This window comes from Lissotriton helveticus, chromosome 6 (genome assembly GCF_964261635.1).
Source record: "Lissotriton helveticus chromosome 6, aLisHel1.1, whole genome shotgun sequence".
Classification (NCBI taxonomy): domain Eukaryota; kingdom Metazoa; phylum Chordata; class Amphibia; order Caudata; family Salamandridae; genus Lissotriton; species Lissotriton helveticus.
This window is the reverse complement of record NC_136067.1, coordinates 1,214,026,233-1,214,045,294: the sequence shown is the minus strand read 5'-3', so window position 1 is coordinate 1,214,045,294 and position 19,062 is coordinate 1,214,026,233. Positions and strand designations below refer to the sequence as shown.

Genomic DNA, 19,062 nt, shown 5'->3' with positions numbered 1-19,062 from the left:
ACCCCTCCCAAGTCATTGAACATTCGCCTTCTCTATCTTAACACCAGGTCATTAGTCAAACATCAGCTGGACATCTTTCTGCTGCTTTCTATCGAAAAGCCGGATGTGTTGCTGGTTACAGAAACATGGCTGACCCTGGAGTCCACACCAGACATACTAGCTGCCCTCCCCTCAGATTACTATATCTTGAATGTCAACCGGCACCCAGGCAAGTCGGGCAGGGGCATGGCAGCTATTATACATAAGAAACTTAATAGTACCTTAAGGTCCTCCCTGGAATTGCCCGATGTGGAGAATAAGGTAGTTTCCCTAGATTCCACTGCAGGAACTATCGCACTAGTGCTGATTTACCGCCCCCTCAGTCCATGCCATCCTTCCCGCTCTTACTCAGGGAATAAATGGCCAACCTTTTGACAAATCATTCCAGGGTCTTACTCATGGGGGACTTGAATTACTGGGCTAACAACGCACATGGCGGACCACAAGCAGTAGAACTGATTGAATTACTTTCCAACTTGAACTTAACCCAGATTGTATCATCCCCTACTCATATTAAAGGACATACACTGGACCATATTTGGTCCAACAACCTGTCAATATCGGTACCCTTGATATCTCCTTGTATATGGTCAGACCATCACCTGATTGATTGTACGCTCAGTCTCAGTAATAGGCAGAAACAACCAAAGGTTGAGGGAGGTTTAAAAAGAAAGTGGAGAACTCTTGAAACTCAAGAGTTCATTCACACTCTTACCGGCTCTCTTCCCACTTTTAACTCAAATGTTGACGCCATGGAAACTGCCATTGCGGAATGGCTGAAATCAGCCAGTGATTAGCACGCCCCCCTGATTCCATTTTCTCGTAGTAGTCACCAAGATGCTCACAAATGGTTCACTGCCGAACTGAAGTCACAAAAATTGTCGCTCAGACAATTAGAAAGGAAATGGAGGCACGGATATCTCACTCCAGACAGACTTAAGTTTCTGTCGGCTCGTACAGAATATAAAAAAGCAATATTGACGGCTAAAGCAACACATTTCTCAGCTAAAATACTTAATGCGAATAACAGAACTAAGGAAATATTCTAAATTGTTGGCGACATCAGTAGTGACGAGAGAATACTTCCAAACCATGCTCCCACGCAAGAGATGTGTGATGTCTTAAACAATTTCTTCGTGGACAAAATTGTAACTATTAGATCAAGCATCTCTCCTTTGACCAACATAGCATGCCAGAATGATGTTTCTAGAAACCCGGTTACTATGACTTCTCTCGCCGCCTTATGCCCCAAAAACCTCCCTGACTTACTTGTCCGGGTTAAGTCCGGCTCTCCGAATGACTGCTGTCCTCCAGCCATTATGAAAGATATATTTACAGCACTGCCACATAGCATTCTTCCTTTTTTGAATGCATCTCTTAATCAGGGGGTAGTACCGCCTGCTTTTAAGGCTGCCACAATAGTTCCCCTTCCCCTCTTGGCTAAAAGGGAGGTAGCATTACACTGGGGCGGCAGAAGGGCTCCAACAAAAAAGGAATGAATCCAAAGCTTAGCTTCCTGTTCTACGAGAAATGGTCAGTATGCTAGCACACTCCCTCCCTCCTCTAGGCCTACTGACATCTCGTGCCCCTTTAAGGCCTTCCTAACGGCACAACAGCAAGATCCCCCCATACAGCAGGAACATGGCATCGTGCCAACCGGGGTGGGTTAGGCTAACACCCTAACCGTACTAACACCCCAGAGTTTGTAGCATCCACCTCGGGTAGCCTGGGTCTATTCTCATTTTGACAGTAAGCTACTGGGTGGAGGGAGCAGATGGGGTTACGGATGAGCATATTTCACTATCGCTTGAGAGGGGCCTTAAATGTATTGTATGTATACGGCATAATATATTACATCGCCTATTGTGTATAGAAAGTAACTAATATTGAAATGCCTCGTGATTGTACCCGAAATGTCCTTTCTTTGGAATCAGTGCCTTGCTTTGTCTTATTAAAATGCTAACTAAATAAAGTAAAAATGTATCTGAGCTTTAGGTGTTGCTTTTAAAATCATCAGCTGTGCCCCAAATCCATGGGAAACCGTAGTTTTCTATCTGCTTTATCTCATAAAGCCCAATGCTGCCTTTTTTACAGGACTTTAAATAAAAATAAAGTCTCAAAAATTGGCTCACAATGAAATTCCTAATTCTACTTTACCAAAGATTCTGAGCTTCTTCGATTCCCTTTTCAGGTCTTTCCTGAGACAGTGCATGCGCTGTTGCTTGTAAGATATTTTGGTAACTTACAGTGGGCTTCGAGCCCTCCCAATTCTTAACATTGGTTGGCTTCATTGTCACTCTCATTTTCTTGCTTCTGATTGATAAACCAAATCTTCAACTTGCAATTGATTCTCCCTTGGAGCATGGGCAAAGTACTTGTATGCTTCCGCTACTTTTTCATTTTGTTGAAACATTCTGTGTGAGTGCACATGTTTGTCTGCCTGTTACCAGCTCGTCTCACGCACCCTCCCTCTCTCTGTGTTACCTTCCAACCCGCAGTACAAAACAAAATCTATGACGCAGTCGTTGCTGTACATGCAATAGTGCATTTTAAAAAATTTACTTTTTGTCCATGCTGCCAGCCTCCCTACGTGCATTTTTAGGTCGAGCGACCTATCTCAATGCGCATGCGCATTGAGCGGGAGCGAGATATATAGGGGCTTATCGAGAGTTTACCGAACTGGCGATTCCACTGGCGATTTCTTGCAGTGCATGTGCTTTTTAGGTCATTGCGCAAGCGCAAGCCCTAAAAAGCGCGTTCACAATGCCACCAGCCGCCTGCCTGCCTCGCATTACCACATCAAAGGCAGCCCTCCCAGCGCATTTCTCACCCCCTAATAATTCACGGCCGGTCGGCCGTACTTTCAGTTTCACGGCCGCGTCTCCTCTTAAAACTTGTTTAACTTGTTTTTTTATCTTGCCTCCCGCAGCGACGCAACTTAAGATCCCACGCCCCTTCATGAGAGACCAAACGGAGTTCTTAAATGTACACCAAGCAGGGTTAGGCTCTGGGGTCGTGCACTCCTCATCGCCTGGGCTTCGTGCTTCATGATTGAGCAAAGCACAGCGCATACAAACAATGGCGGGCAAGGCTTTTTTTCCTCACAGCAGGCTCCCTTAAATTTCAATTACTCATGGTTTTTTAACCAGCTCCGCACTTGCGCTTCAGCAGTAGTGCCGCTGCATATGTTTATTTTCAGCACCTTTCACTTTCAACAAGGCGGCGCACGCCTTTCTTTCAGTATGGCGCTTTTTTAAAATCTTGCCTCCCAAAGCAACACGACTTAAGATACCACGCCCCCTCATGTGAGACCTTCACACCCTCATCGCCGCTCTCCCCGCTCCGCCCCCTCCCCTGCCCGCCGTGTCGCATTTCTCCTCCCCCCCCTCCCCACAGCAATGCCCTCCGTCTTGTTCTCCTCCGTCTGCTGTTCCTTACCCCAGTTTCCCTTCCTCCTCGCCTCTCCTATTTCTTTATCTAAGCCCCTCGTATTCACTATAATACAGTCCACGTTGATTGAGCACAGGGTCAAAGAAAGGATTATTGTCATTATAATGGAAATGAAAACAAGGCATGCGCAACCCACCATCTACAACCCTTACATTAACATCGGTCAGTGATTGGTACAAAATAAGTACCCCTCTGTATATAATAAAAATGTCATAGTGCTGTGCTACATTTAGGTTCGCCGGTATAAATATTTTCTGTCGCCCCTCGTTTCTAATGCCTCTCAATCTCCCCTCACTCTCTCACTCTCCCTCTCTCCGTCTACCTCTCTCCCTTTCCCTCACTTTCCTCTCTCCTCTCACCCTCTCCTTCTCTCTCTCTCTCCCCCTCTCTCTCCTCTCTCCCACTCTTTACCTTCCCCCTGCTCTCCTTTTTCTCCCCCTCCCCATCTCCCCCTCTGCTTGCTCTCCTCTCTCTCCCTCCCTCCCCTCTCTCCCCTCCGTCCTTCGCTCTCGTCCTCCCCCTCTCTTCTTACCCTCCCTCTCTCCCTTTCCCTCACTTCCCTCTCTCCCCGTCTCCCCCTCTCTCTCTCCCCGTCTCCCCCTCTCTCTCCCCCCGTCTCTCCCTCTCTCTCCCCCGTCTCCCCCTCTCCCTCTCCCCGTCTCCCCCTCTCTCTCTCCTCTCTCCCCCTCTCTCTCTCTCTCTCCTCTCTCCCCCTCTCTCCCTCTCTCTCTCTCTCCTCTCTCCCCTCTCTCTCCTCTCTCCCCCTCTCTCTCTCCTCTCTCCCCCTCTCTCCCCCTCTCTCTCCTTTCTCCCCCTCTCTCTCTCCCCCTTTTTACCCTCTCCCCCTTTTTACCCTCTCACCCCCTCTCTCTCCTCTCACCCCCTCTCTCTCCTCTCTCCCCCTCTCTCTCCTCTCTCCCCCCCTTTTTACCCTCTCCCCCTTTTTACCCTCTCCCTCTTTTTACACTCTGCATCACTCTGCATCACCACATCATCACTCTGCATCGCCCCAGCATCACTCAGCACCACTGCATCACCACATCATCACTCAGCATCACCCCAGCATCACTCACCATCACCACATCATCACTCAGCATCACCCCAGCATCACTCAGCATCACCCCAGCATCACTCAGCACCACTCAGCATCACCACATCATCACTCAGCATCACCCCAGCTTCACTCAGCGCAACCACAGCATCACTCAGCGCAACCACAGCATCACTCAGCGCAACCACAGCATCACTCAGCACCACTCAGCATCACCCCAGCATCACTCAGCGCAACTACAGCATCACTCAGCGCAACCACAGCATCACTCAGCGCAACCACAGCATCACTCAGCGCAACCACAGCATCACTCAGCGCAACCACAGCATCACTCAGCGCAACCACAGCATCACTCAGCGCAACCACAGCATCACTGGTTCAAATATGTTCTTTCAATGTTTCAAGCTGTTTTCAAGCTTTATTACAAATCACAAAAATATGTTAATATTTCACTTCTGTTCTTGGATTTTCATCACAATAAAAAACACTGAACATAATCTTCACAAAAGTTATTTACAAAAGTTTAAGCTATTGACATTACAGATTAAATAAATTATTTAAATATTAATTATTTAAAAAAATTAAAAGCCATTGTTAATTGTATTATCAATACATCTAAGTCACGTAAATACAAAACATGTTGCATTACAAATGCTATAAGTGTCACATTTGCGAAAGTTATAACTATTGGCATTGTAAATGACAAAGCTATTAACTTAGCTATTTTAAAAAACACATAAATAAAAAGAAAAATCATTTATAAGACCAATAGCTCAAACTTTCCTAATGCGAGACCTATTGCATTTCCAATGCTTGTTTTAAATTTACTTTTTGTCCATGCTGCCAGCCTCCCTACATCCTCCATTCATCTTTCCTCATGCCCCACACTCCATCCCTATCTGCAATTGATAAATAAGCATTTTGATGCGGCAAGTGTTAGCCGTGTCATAGAACTTTTTTCTTTTCCTTTTTAGGTCTCGCCTGTCAATGCGCATGCGCATTGAGCTTGTGGGACTATAGGGGCTTAAACAGAGTTTAACTAGACTGGCGATTTGATGCAGTGCATGTGCGCTTTTAGCTCAATGCGCAAGCGCAATGAGTTAAAATGCGCGTGCACAGCATCAAATCGCCAGCCATATGTTGCCCAGCTTGGTGCCGCCAGCAGCTCTTCCCGCTCCACCCCCTGTTGCATCAAAGGCTTTTACGGCCGGCCGGCCCTGCTTTCAGTTTCACGGCCGCCAGGCCGTGTCTCCTTTTCTGTTGCCCAGCTTGTTAATTAGAAAGTGTCTCTTACTAATTACATCCCTGCTTCACAGTAGAAAGGAATGCGCATTTCCCGGCCGCTTTTAATTTCATTTCGCGGCCACTTTACTGTGTCCTTAGTTGTCTCTCTTTCTCTCAATCTGTGCCCCCTCATCTCAGCTTCTCCTTCGCCCTCCCCCACTCACCCTCTTTTCCCACCCTCGCCCTCTCTTCCCACCCTCACCCTATCTCTAATTTTACTTTTAACTTCTCTCTGACCCCTCGTCTCCTCTTCCCGTGCCACTCGTGCATGTCTGGCTGGTAATAATGGCTTCACTACAGCCACTTGAAAGCGGCTGTAGCCAAGCCATTATTAAATTTCAGTTTAAGTGCTCTCTCCCTGTTACGCAAACTAACAAAAGAATTATAGAGTATGAAGCTGCTGCCTGATCTCAACACCGGCACTTCCTTTGTTACAAATTAAGCACTAGTAGGGCGGCTGTCACTGCGTGTTTGCAGCTATACACAAATAAAATTAGTAGCGTAGCTCCAATTTAGGTCATATTTATTTTGGGTGTGTATAAGAATATGTCCACAATCACAGGCTATTAAGCACAATCAGACATTAAAACCTAGTTTCCAAACTCGTTCATTGGCAGTTTTCCCCTTTAAACAACATCGCCTCCCCCATTTGAACACTTTATGTGCTCTGTGTACGTCTCCTTCGCCCTCCCCCTCCCCCCTCTCACCCTCTCTTCCCACCCTCGCCCTCTCTTCCCACCCTCACCCTATCTCTAATTTTACTGTTAACTTCTCTCTGACCCCTCGTCTCCTCTTCCCGTGCCCCTCGTGCATGTCTGCCTCGCCGCCCCTCTCCAGGCGCTCATGTCTCCCTCGACTCCTCCTTTCTACCCTCCTCCCTCTTTCCTTCTGTTTCCCGGCATCTTTTCTCGCACGCATCTCTCTAACCCCCCCCCATCTTCCGTTTTAAATTTGCGTAACAGAGAGCACATAAACCGAATTTTAATAGTGATTTGGCTACAGCCACTTGAAAGCGGCTGTAGCCAAGCCATTATTAAATTTCAGTTTAAGTGCTCTCTCCCTGTTACGCAAACTAACAAAAGAATTATAGAGTATGAAGCTGCTGCCTGATCACAACACCGGCACTTCCTTTCTTACAAATTAAGCGCTAGTAGGGCGGCTGTCACTGCGTGTTTGCAGCTATACACAAATAAAATTAGTAGCGTAGCTCCACTTTAGGTCATATTTATTTTTGGTGTGTATAAGAATACGTCCACAATCACAGGCTATTAAGCACAATCAGACATTAAAATCTAGTTTCCAAACTCGTTCATTGGCAGTTTTTCCCTTTAAACAACATCGCCTCCCCCATTTGAACACTTTATGTGCTCTGTGTTAGGAAGGCTAAAAAAAACATGCTGTGTAAAGCTGATGCCTGCTGAGAGCCCAGGCAAGAAGCCGGGGTGCTTTTCAAGAATCCATCTAATGTTACGTATGTCACCCTTTCTTTTCAACAGAATTTGTTTGAACCTGTTTCCCACAGCTCCCACCAGGGCGCATAGTCTCTCGCTTTCTTTCTCTCTTGTCTCTCCTACTCTCTTTCTCTCTCTCCCCCTCTCTCGCCCTCTCTCTCTCACTCTTTCCCTTTCTATCTCTCTCTTTCTCTACCCCCTCTCTCTCTCTATATCTCTCCTCACACTTTCTGTCTCTCCCGCTCTCTTTCTCTCTGGCTCTCTCCCCCTCTCTGGATCTCTCTACTCCCCTCTCTCGCTCTCCCTCCCCACTCTCTCTTTCTCAGTCTTTCCCTTTCTCTCCCTCCCTCTCTCACTTTATCTCTCCTCCCTCTCTTTCTGTCTCTCTCCTCTCTCTTTCTCTCTCTCCCACTCTCTCTTCCCCCTCCTTCTATTTCCCTCCCTCCCTCTATACCTCTCCTCTCTCTCCCCCCCTTTTTTTTCTCTCTCTCTCTCTCTCTCTCTCTCTCTCTCTCTCTCTCTCTCTCTCTCTCTCTCTCTCTCTCTCCCTCTCTCTCTCCCTCTCTCTCCCTCTCTCTCCCTCTCTCTCCCTCTCTCTCCCTCTCTCTCCCTCTCTCTCTCTCTCTCTCTCTCTCTCCCTCTCTCTCTCCCTCTCCCTCTCTCTCTCTCTCCTCCCTCCCTCTCTCTCACTCTCTCCTTTCTCTCTCATCTGTTGATCGTCCTCCCCCACACACAACCCCTTAAACACATCCCCCCACACACACATCCCCCCACACACACACAACCCCACACACAGAAACCCCCCCCACACACCCCCACACACAGACCCCACACACAGACCCCCCCACACACACCCCCTCCACACACACAACCCCACACACACACAACCCCCCACACACACACAACCCCACACACACTCGCACAACCCCACACACACTCGCACAACCCCACACACTCACACACACAACCCCCCACACACACCCCCCCACACCCCTCCACACACACACAATCCCCCCACACACAACCATCTATCGATCTATCTATCGCCCTCCCTCCCTCTATCTATCGCATCCTCACAGCATCACTCAGCACCAACACAGAATCACTCAGGGCACCACAACATCACTCAGGGGCACCACAACATCACTATGCGCTACCACAGCATCACTGAACACCAAAGCATCACTCGTCGCCACCACATCACTCATTGTCACCACAGCATCACTCATTGTCACCACAGCATCAATCTGTGCAACCATTCAACAACTGGTTCAAATATGATCTCTCAATGTTTCAAGCTTTATTACAAATGTCACAAAAAGATGTTAATATTTCACTTCTGTTCTTGGATTTTCGTCACAATAAAATACACCGAACATAATCTTCACAAAAGTTATTTACAAAAGTTAAAGCTATTGCCATTATAAATTACAATAACTTTATTTAAGTATTAAATATTTTTTTTTTAAACAGCCATTGTTATTTATAATATCAATACATCTAAGTCACGTAAATACAACACATATTGCATTACAAATGCTATAGGTGTCACATTTGCGAAAGTTAAAACTATTGGCATTGTAAATGACAAAGCTATTCATTTCACTATTTTCAAAACCAACACATAAATCAAATATTTGTCATTTACAATACCAATACCTCAAACTTTTCTAATGCAAGACCTATTGCATTGCAAATGCTTGTTATCTGTGTTGCCCTTCACATGTCATCTCTCTGTCTCGTCTCATGCCTCATCTTCCTTCCCTACTAGCAATTTAAAACAAGCATTGGAATAGCCAATAGGTCTCGCCTTTGGGACCTTATAAGTGTTTAGCCATGCAACAGTTGATGTTGTTGCACAAAGGATATTGTGCTGCATAACTAAATACTTATACTTGAAAAATTCAATCCCTATATTCCTGGCCGTCCTTTGCGTTCTAGCAATCAACTGCTACTTCAGGTCCCTCATGTTAGGAAGGTTAGACAAGGAGGCCGAGCACTGTCCTACAAGGGCCCCAAACTCTGGAATACGCTCCCCATCACTTTGAGGAAAATTCCAAATTTCCAGACTTTCAGGAAATCTCTTAAAACTTATTTGTTCTCAACATCTTAAAATAACAGTACAACTTCTTTTATGCATGTTTTTTGAGCACCCTAGCTGAAGCACAAGCGCGGAGATACCCCTTCGGGGGTTGAATCCTTGCGCTATACAAGCAAATAAATAACTAAATAAATAAAGGTCCCAAAGGCGAGACCTATTGGCTATGCCAATGCTTGTTCACCAGTGGTAGTGGTACATAAAATATTGCACTATTATTAGCAAAGTAAAATGCAATCTTGCAGAGAAGAAATTAAAATAGAAGTAAAATTAAGGTCCCAAAGTTGCAAACAAATTACTAAAGAGAAAAACGGCAACCAAAGAAATATGCACACCTCATGCAAAAGATTTGACGAACAAATAGGGGGTTATAGGGCAATCTAGTAAGGTAGCTGGGTTTGTCACATTTCTGGACGTCTTTACTTCAGCCTACTGACATTTTAGAAGTTCAGGCATCATCTAGATCTTCCAAAGTCCTGTTCACCACATCAACAGAGGAACCTTTCATTACTCAGTGATGTAAGTCTTCACAGATGCAATCACAGTGTCAAACCCCTGATGGGCAAGCTTAACCCTTGATCTTTCCAAGATCGATAAGGTGCCTATCTACGACTTGGATAATAGTGAACTTGGTATTTACTGCGCTATGGAAAGTGCAGTGCGAGTAAATTGTTATCATAGTCCAAAAAGAAGTCATGATCCACCTATAAAGTAGGGCATGACACTACAGGATACGCAATAAATCAAAAATGGTTGATGCAGTGCTTCCTTTACTTAGTCACTGCATTTGAGGTCTGGTGCAGTGCAGGTGGTTACTCCACTCCACGTTTTCGTGCTTGTCAGCAGCGTTGTCTGCCGCAGGCTGAAGTCTTGCAACCGAGTAGGTGTTCCAGTTATGCCACTGGCGTCAGCAGACGTGAATACGGTGCGGGCCCTCACGTTACTGCCAAGAACTTGATCCAGAGCGATACCAAAGGGTAAGATAGACGGAGCGTTTGAGCAAATCAAACACTCACCCCCAGTCAACTGATATGGGTTAAATCTATCATCATTCTTTAGCTCACTCCACCACCCCAGTTAAGACATGGCCATATGCAAATCAGTCAAAGCCTGTGCCTCGTGGGAACAGTCCAGCCCGAACTGCCAAGCCATGTCTTCCCTGGACCGGAAACAAGCATCCTGGGACCAGTTTCTGGCTATTCAGCCGTCATCAGCCAGGCTAGCTTGAATCCAGTGGCAAAAGTGAGCAAGGGACCCAAGCTGGCAGGGTATGCCCAGACGTGGGTCCCTTGCTCACTTTGCCACTGGATTCAAGCTAGCCTGGCTGATGACGGCTGATTATCCAGAAACTGGTCCCAGAATGCTTGTTTCTGGTCCAGGGCAGACATGGCTTGGTAGTTCTGGCTGGACTGTTCCCATGAGGCACAGGGTCAGACTGATTTCAATATGGCCATGTCTGAAGTGGGCTGGTGGAGTGAGCTAAAGAATGATGATGGATTAAACCCAGATCAGTTGACTGGGGGTGAGTGTTTGATTTGCTCAAACGCTCTGTCCATCATCCTCTTTGGTATTGCTTTGTTCGCCCTAAGCTGGCAGGGTATGCCCAGACGTGGGTCCCTTGCTCACTTTGCCACTGGATTCCAGCTAGCCTGGCTGATGACGCCTGATTAGTCAGAAACCGGTCCCAGGATGCTTGTTTCCGGTCCAGGGAAGACATGGCTTGGCAGTTCGGGCTGGACTGTTTACATGAGGCACAGGGTCAGACTGATTTGCATATGGCCAAGTCTGAACTGGGGTAGTGGAGTGAGCTAAAGAATGATGATGGATTAAACCCAGATCTGTTGACTGGGGGTGAGTGTTTGATTTGCTAGGGGTGAGTGTTTGATTTGCTCATCGCTCCTTCCATCTTCCCCTTTGGTATCGCTTTGTTCAGCCTAAGCTGGCAGGGTATGCCCAGACGTGGGTCCCTTGCTCACTTTGCCACTGGATTCCAGCTAGCCTGGCTGATGACGCCTGATTAGTCAGAAACCGGTCCCAGGATGCTTGTTTCCGGTCCAGGGAAGACATGGCTTGGCAGTTTGGGCTGGACTGTTCCCTTGAGGCACAGGCTCAGACTGATTTGCATATGGCCATGTCTGAACTGGGTTGGTGGAGTGAGCTAAAGAATGATGATGGATTAAACCCAGATCAGTTGACTGGGGGTGAGTGTTTGATTTGCTCATCGCTCCGTCCATCATCCCCTTTGGTATCGCTTTGTTCGCCCTAAGCTGGCAGGGTATGCCCAGACGTGGGTCCCTTGCTCACTTTGCCACTGGATTTAAGCTAGCCTGGCTGATGACGGCTGATTAGCCAGAAACCAGTCCCAGGATGCTTGTTTCTGGGCCTGGGAAGACATGGCTTGGCAGTTCGAGCTGGACTGTTCCCATGAGGTACAGGCTCAGACTGATTTGCATATGGTCATGTCCGAACTGGGGTGGTGGAATGAGCTAAAGAATGATGATGGATTAAACCCAGATCAGTTGACTGGGGGTGAGTGTTTGATTTGCTCAAACACTCCGTCCATCATCCCCTTTGGTATCGCTAAGAAGTTGATCCAGGCATATTTTCAAGACTAAATAGCCTTAGGTTTTGTCTTGGAAAGAAGAAGGAAATTGACTAGCAAGAGGCAAAAGCAGGGGAACTTACAAATCCTAAGACTACTTACCTACATCTTGATCCCTAAAATGTAAAAGTTTAAAAGTGGAAGCAGACGCTAACGAAGTTGGAGCTGGAGCAGATTGTGCGATTGTGAGCAGGTTTGGCGGCAAGAGGTGAGCTGGGTGCATTCAGCGGCAGCCCTCCGACTCTGTGAATGGCAAGAGGAGGAGGGAGGGGAGCATGGGGCAGCGCAAGCCCTGCGAGGACTAGAGCTGAGCTGAGCGCAGTGAAGCAAAGCAAGAGGTGAGCTGAGTGGATTCAGCGGCAGTTCTCAGACTCTGTGAATGGCGAGAGGAGGAGGAACGGGAGCGTAGGGCAGTGCGAGCCCGGCGAGGACTAGAGCTGAGCGCAGTGAAGCAAAGCAAGAGGTGAGCAGCATGCATTCAGCGGCAGCTCTTAGACTTTGTGAATGGCGAGAGGAGGAGGTAGGGGAGCGCTTGGCAGTGCGAGCCCAGCGATGACTAGAGCTGAGCGCAGTGAAGAAAGGAGCGGCGTGCGGGCTGTGCTGCTGCTGCTCTTTTCAAGCACTCGTGTTGGCATCCATCTTGCGGGAGTGAGCAACGGCGCACGGGCCATCTGTTTTCAATTAGCGCGCGCCGCTGCTCGCTCCTTTTTTCTAAAGGTCATTTCCTAGAGCAGCACATGCGCGCTGCCTTGGCAAGAGCCTGTGCTGGCTGCATCACATCACTTTATTTATTTATTTATTTATTTATTTGCATTTTAACCCCTTGCATGCGTGCGTTGACCAACAGCTGTCGCGAGCACTACTGCGGTAGTGCTGCGCACGTACGTTGGCCGGCGTGGCCCCGCCCGCGCATTAGAGCGCCCGCACCGTGGCGGAATTGCCACCGCGGTAAACGGGTTAAGACAGGCTGCATTGCACCCATGCTGCTGTACAACAAGACTACATTTAACAAAGCCGGTCGCCTACGTAGTCGAGACCTATTGGAGTTTCTAATGTTTTCTCTTGATGTGAGCAGCTAAGGTACGCTAGAACATGTAGCTGATTTACTCCAGGGAGACTACTTTGACACTTGTTGAAGGGTAGGCCTCAAATCTCATATCTGGGACCCTAGCACTAATATACTTGTCTAATGCCAGCTCTCATTCATGAAATTGTGCATCAGTTACATCCCCAGGTGTTGTGATGCTACACACGTCATGTCCCGCCTAGGGCAAACACAGATAACAATACCTTAGGTATGTGACTATGAGAAGAACATAGATATATACATTTGAAGCTGTTGAATTCGTAATTCAGTGGACTTTGCTTTCCCTACCTGTAAATTAAAGTGGGACTCTATGCGTTGCCTTACAGGGACAGTGGCACATGGGGCAATGTAATACACTTTGAGACACCTATCTAAATACTCAATGGGTCTTAAATCATTCTGTTTCTACCAAAGACAGATAGTTAGTGAAACATGTTGACCCCAAACTAAAGGTCTATGTTAGTACCATAATTTTGAACACGTGCTAGCTAACATGACAAAGCTTTCTAATATGTGCTTGACATTAACCTACAAAACAAGTGACACATTTTGATTCAAGTACCCACAAGTGAAAAAGTTACATAGATAAAGCATGGAACCTCTGTAACTATAGGCATAGTATTGAAGGCCCTCGATACCATAGCACCAATGTGGCACAATATTTGTACCTGATGTTAGCTTCCCTGAGGCCTCTCCCTCAAGAGAGAACGAAGTAGGGTCCCCTTTGAATAAATTATCACAGTGTTTTCAGACTAGTAAAGTAGACAAAGGAGTTAAACCATATTCACTCCACACTTGGAAACATCCATGTGTAAGAACCACTTCTTGCTAATTCTAATTTCGTTTAACATTTTGCGAGAGATGGTGCCCTAGTTATTGATCTCACACTCTTTTGATATATGAAATATAAAGTGTAACCGAAAATCCACAGAAGTATTTTTAGTTGATGTAATCTTGTTTGTTGTGCTTTGTTTTTGTTGTAGGAAATAACGTCCTTACTCTCCCTTTATGGCGGACAGTTTATTAGCCAGCCAGAAAGTCCTGCGAAGGTAAGTTGCAAATTACTTCACTTGTAGAAGTCTATTGCATGACCTTTGATGAAGTGGTCAATAGATTACTTAAGAAGATCCCTTTTCTTATCCAAAGTTTATATTTAGTTTGGCTATTATTAGATGACCCATCACTGTATAGCACAAGGAACAAAAAAAGTTAATTGGATGTCCGCTAGCCTACGGAAAAATGCAGTTTGTATTAAAAAACTACATAAGTGCATGTGCCAATGTTTTTTTACGGAGCCTGCTACCTTTTCAACCAAGTACTGTGGTTATCAAATATCACGGTACCCTGCTTTTGATTCCAGCTAATGCCTCTTTTTTTCTCCTCCCTATGCTTCCTGTCTTCCTTTTCCAGGTTATTTTTCATCCCTGTTTTCTCCTTTTGTCACCGGCTTTCCATCTTTTACTGCCTCCTCCTTTCACGATTTTGGTACTTTCTCCCACTCTTCTGTATCAAAGTCTGAAGATGAAAATTAAGTCCTGATCCCCATAAATCAGTGTCAGTGTCCACCATCCCAGCTGCTCTCTCAAGTTAATCTAATTTCTTGAATCCATCTCCTTGTTCCGTTGCCATATCTGGTACCATAAACCCCCCAAAAAGTCTCCAGGCAAAATAATCCATCTGCCCACAGTAATGTTTTGGAAAAGAAGATTCCAGAAGGGGGAGTGGGTGTGTACTTCCTATTCATTTTGCTGAAAAGTATATTATCCAATTATATCTTTGCCTACCCAGTCCTGTGATATTCGCTGTGACCGACATAATCGCGGTTAACAACATATTTTTGGTTATCGCATTAAAGTGAAAATTCAAAATACAAGTTTAAAGTAGTTTTCATTAAAAATGGAAACAAAAGCAGAACTTTTGATACTATAATAGTGAACAGCTATCCTCAAACAATTTCACAAAATCGGTTTATACATTTTTCAAAGTTGTTAAAAAAGACTCTGTATTTGCGATTACCAATGTTATCCCGACTTCCGCTGTCTTCGCGAATGCGGGAACTAAAATAAAATTTTGTAAAAAAATAACTGTAGCCCGACACTTTTTAACAAGAGAGCAGTAAAAAACTAGTGTCAAATATCAATTATAATAGTGTAGCGGGTGTGGCAGTAAAGGGCAAGGTACGAGTTCTGGTTACTGCGGGTTTTATTCTGGCAAACAGGTAATCAGTACAAGTCTTTCTTGTTGATGGGGGTCTTCTAGGGGAACGACTTCTGCTGGTTCGACTTCTCCTTCTCTCACCCTCTTCTTCCCTTCTTATGCTTCCGGGACTCCGCCGGCTTCCATACGCGGACGGCTCCGTGATGACGTGTCAGGGTCTCAGGGCGTGTAGAGAAAAGGATAGAAAGGGCATGTATCAGTCTTTTTGTATGTTCTCTCCCGCTACCAGGGAAGGGAGTGAGGCTGCACCAGTGCAGAGCTATCAATATCACGACGTGGTGAGAAATGGGGTGAACTTGTGCAGAAGGGGAAAAATAGGACTACCGGGAAAAGGGTACCAAGTCACGTCACGGACCCTCCCTTTCTCCCCACCCAGCCCGCTATCCGCCCCCATACCTTGGTGAGCCACACACCTCCTGGCGTGTGGCTAGGCGGCTCGTAATGCCGATGGCCTCCTGGCTCCCGCGCCGCCGACGGGTCTTCTCTCTCCCTCCTCGTCACGGTAGATGGTATTCCGATCTCCTCCTCTGCCTCTGTTTCCAACAACTCCTCACTCGATTCCGCTAGCTCCTCTCTCGCCTCCGCTCTCCTTACGCCTTCTCCTCCGGTGAACAAGCACACCTGGTCTGATTCAGTGGCCGCTTTTGACGTTACTGTTGGGACCGCCCAGGTTTCCGCCCATGTTTCGGAGTCCTCCCAGTTAAAGTAACCAGCTTCTTCGTCCTCCTCCGGCTGGTATATCCTGCCTGAACCCGACCAGTCGTTATGCTGAAAAGAGAAGAGGGGCGGGTTTTGGTGTAAATCCCCGGGAGGGGGTACGGAGTCCTGGGTCACCAGGGGTTGCGACCCGCCCCCGCTACAAATAGGTGAATATATGTGTTTGAGTTTTTGTAAAATGCTCTGTATCTGCGATGATTAGGTCATTGCGACTTCCTCTGTCACTGCAAACACGGGAATTCAAAGTAAATGTAATTTTGTTAAACAATTATTATAGACAGATAACTTTAAACAGGAAATCCGTAAACAATTAGTATCAAACATCAATCAAAATATCTGTATATATGTGTTTTAGAGTTTCTGAAAAACCCTGCGATGTCCGTGACTCCCGACGTTGTTGCAATGCCTGGTGTCAAAAGTACACTAATAAAGCTCTACTGTTAAATATACTATAGAATGTGCCTATATATATATATATATAATTTATTTATTTATTTATTTATTTATTACCTACTGGCTGCCGCCAGTAGGTAGTTATAGTTAGGACCTATTTTCTATAGGAAATCCGCAACATTCTATGTGGAATATCTTTGGCGCCGGTCGACGAATCTTCGCGAAATTGTCAAAACTTTTGGCCAGCTCCAATCTGCTCCTATCCTGAAAGTCTCGGGGTGATTCGTCAAGCAGGGGCCGAGATAAAAGGGGGGTCCCAAAACGTGTTTTCCCCATGCAACTTTCCATAGGAACCTTTAGGCGCTTAATGGAGGTAGCTGGTGGGCTAGTTGCACCCTAGGGACCCTCAGATTCAAGGGGAGTTAATCCCCCAAATTAAAACGCACCACGGGGCGCGTTTGCACAGTGGTGAAGGGAGGGGGTGGGGCCTGAGGTGACGTGTGCAAACACGCCGTGTGGAGCGTTTTAAGTTGAGGAATTAATTCCTCTTCAATCCTGAGGGTCCCTGGGGGCCAACTAGCCCACCAGGTACCTCCAGTAAGCGCCACACAGCTCTCTGGCGCATACTGGGGGTACCTGGTGGGCTAGTTGGCCTCGAGGGACCCTCAGGATTGAGGAGAAATTAATTCTCCAACTTAAAACGCGCCACAAGGGCGTGTTTGCAGACATGTCACCTCAGGCCACGCCCCCTTCCTTCACCATTGTGCAAACACGCCCCGTGGCGAGTTGTAAGTTGGGGAATGAATTCTCTTTCAATACTGAGGGTCCCTGAGTGCCAACTAGCCCAACAGGTATCTCCAGTATGCGCCAGGGAGCTGCATTGCAGACAGGTGTTCAGAGGCCACGCTCCTTTTTTACACCTCTCTGCAACGCAGCTCTTTGGCGCTTACTGGACGCACCTAGTAGGCTAGTTGGACCCTAGGGACCCTTAGGATTCAAGGGGGCTTAATCTCTCAAATTAGAATGGCCACAGGGCGCGTTTACACGGTGGTGAAGGGAGGAGATGGGGCCTGAGGTGATGTGGGCAAACACAGTGCGTTTTAAGCTGGGGAAATAATTCCCCGCCAATCCAGAGGGAGCCTGGGGGCCAACTACCCCACCAGATGCTTCCAGTAAGCGCCACTGCGCTGCATTGCAGAGAGGTGGTGCTGGCGGTGCCCCTCTTTACACCTCTCTGCAATGGCGCTTATTGGAGGTACCTAGTGGGATAATTTGACCCTAGGGACCCTCAGGATTCAAGGGGACTTAATCTCCCAACTTAAAACGGCCACAGGGCGTGTTTACACAGTGGGGAATGGAGGGGACGGGGCCTGAGGTGACGTGTGCAAACATGCCCTGTGGCGCATTTTAAGTTGGGGAAATAATTCCCCTTCAATTTTAGGGGTCCCTGGGGTCCAACTAGCCCACCAGGTACTTCCAGTAACTGCCACTGCGCTGCGTTGCAGAGAGGTGGTCCAGGCCGTGCCCCTTTTTACACCTCTGTGCAACGCAGCTCTGTGGCGCTTACTGGAGTTACCTAGTGGGCTTGTTCGAACCCCAGGGACCCTCAGGATTCAAGGGGACTTAATCCCCAAACTTAAAACATGCCACAGGGCATGTTTGCACATGTCACCTCAGAACCCCCCTCCCTTCACCAGTGTGCAAATGCGTCCCGTGGTGAGTTTTAAGAGGTAGTTTTAATCCCCCTGCCCTATTATTTACTAGGGGCTTACAGAGGAGGTCATGCTAATTACAGTGAGACCCCAACACATAGTGTTCCCTAGTGTATGCAGGTGTTTTCACTGTATTCCAAGTGTCTTTTAACATAGCACTGGCTCTAGGACTAGTTAGTCAGAGTCAGTTACCACCAGTTCCCGTCTGAAAAAGTTGAGGGTGCAGGATGATTTTGCAACTAGGCTTCTTTCTGCTCTTCTGTTTGTTCTTTCTACACGTTTTTCTTCTTCCTGCACTTTTGTTCCTCTTTGTTGACTTCTGTTGCTTCTTTCTGCATTTTTTTTTTCTTTCTGGACGTTTTTTCTTCTTTCTTCACGTTTTATCTCTGTAGGCATAGTTAGAAGTTAGCATTTAAAAAACCCTTGAAATTAACTGAAAAAACCATAGGTTTCAGGCACGTTATAGTTAGAAATTAGCATTTATAAAACCTTAGAAATTCACTGAAAAAACCATAGGTTTCAGGGGTTTTCTAGTTAGCTGGACATTTCACTTGTACAAAACCATTGAATTTCCCCCGTTCTAGTTAGTTCAGCTAACTAGAACTCGCACGCTCGCAATGCACTGCTGATGACGTCACATATTACATCACTCATGACATGGTCAGTGATATCACTCATGACATTACTGATGACATCTCAAATGACATCACTGATGACATCACTGTGAATATATATATATATATAATATATATATTTTACACTTTGTACAAACCACGCTTTCTTTGTGACTACTGACATCACAGCGACAACGTTGGTAATGGTGAATATTAAACATTTTTGTGAAGGTGGTGTTCTCCTAAAATTGATCATAGAATGAAAGTTAAAACAATATCTTCCTAAATATTTAGACTTATACTTTATTTGAAAAATGTCTTTGTGTATTTTTCAGTATGTGCAATAC

The 19,062-nt window shown here is 46.4% G+C and overlaps 1 protein-coding gene across 1 annotated transcript in view; it reads left to right on the top strand.

Annotated features, from left to right (window-relative positions):
* TRMT11 (tRNA methyltransferase 11) overlaps positions 1–19,062 on the top strand; it is a 392,197-nt gene that overhangs the window by 63,210 nt on the left and 309,925 nt on the right. The window contains exon 2 of the mRNA XM_078648927.1: positions 14,046–14,111. Within this exon, the coding sequence (XP_078505053.1) occupies positions 14,046–14,111 (66 nt within the window). The remainder of the gene's footprint in view (positions 1–14,045; positions 14,112–19,062) is intronic.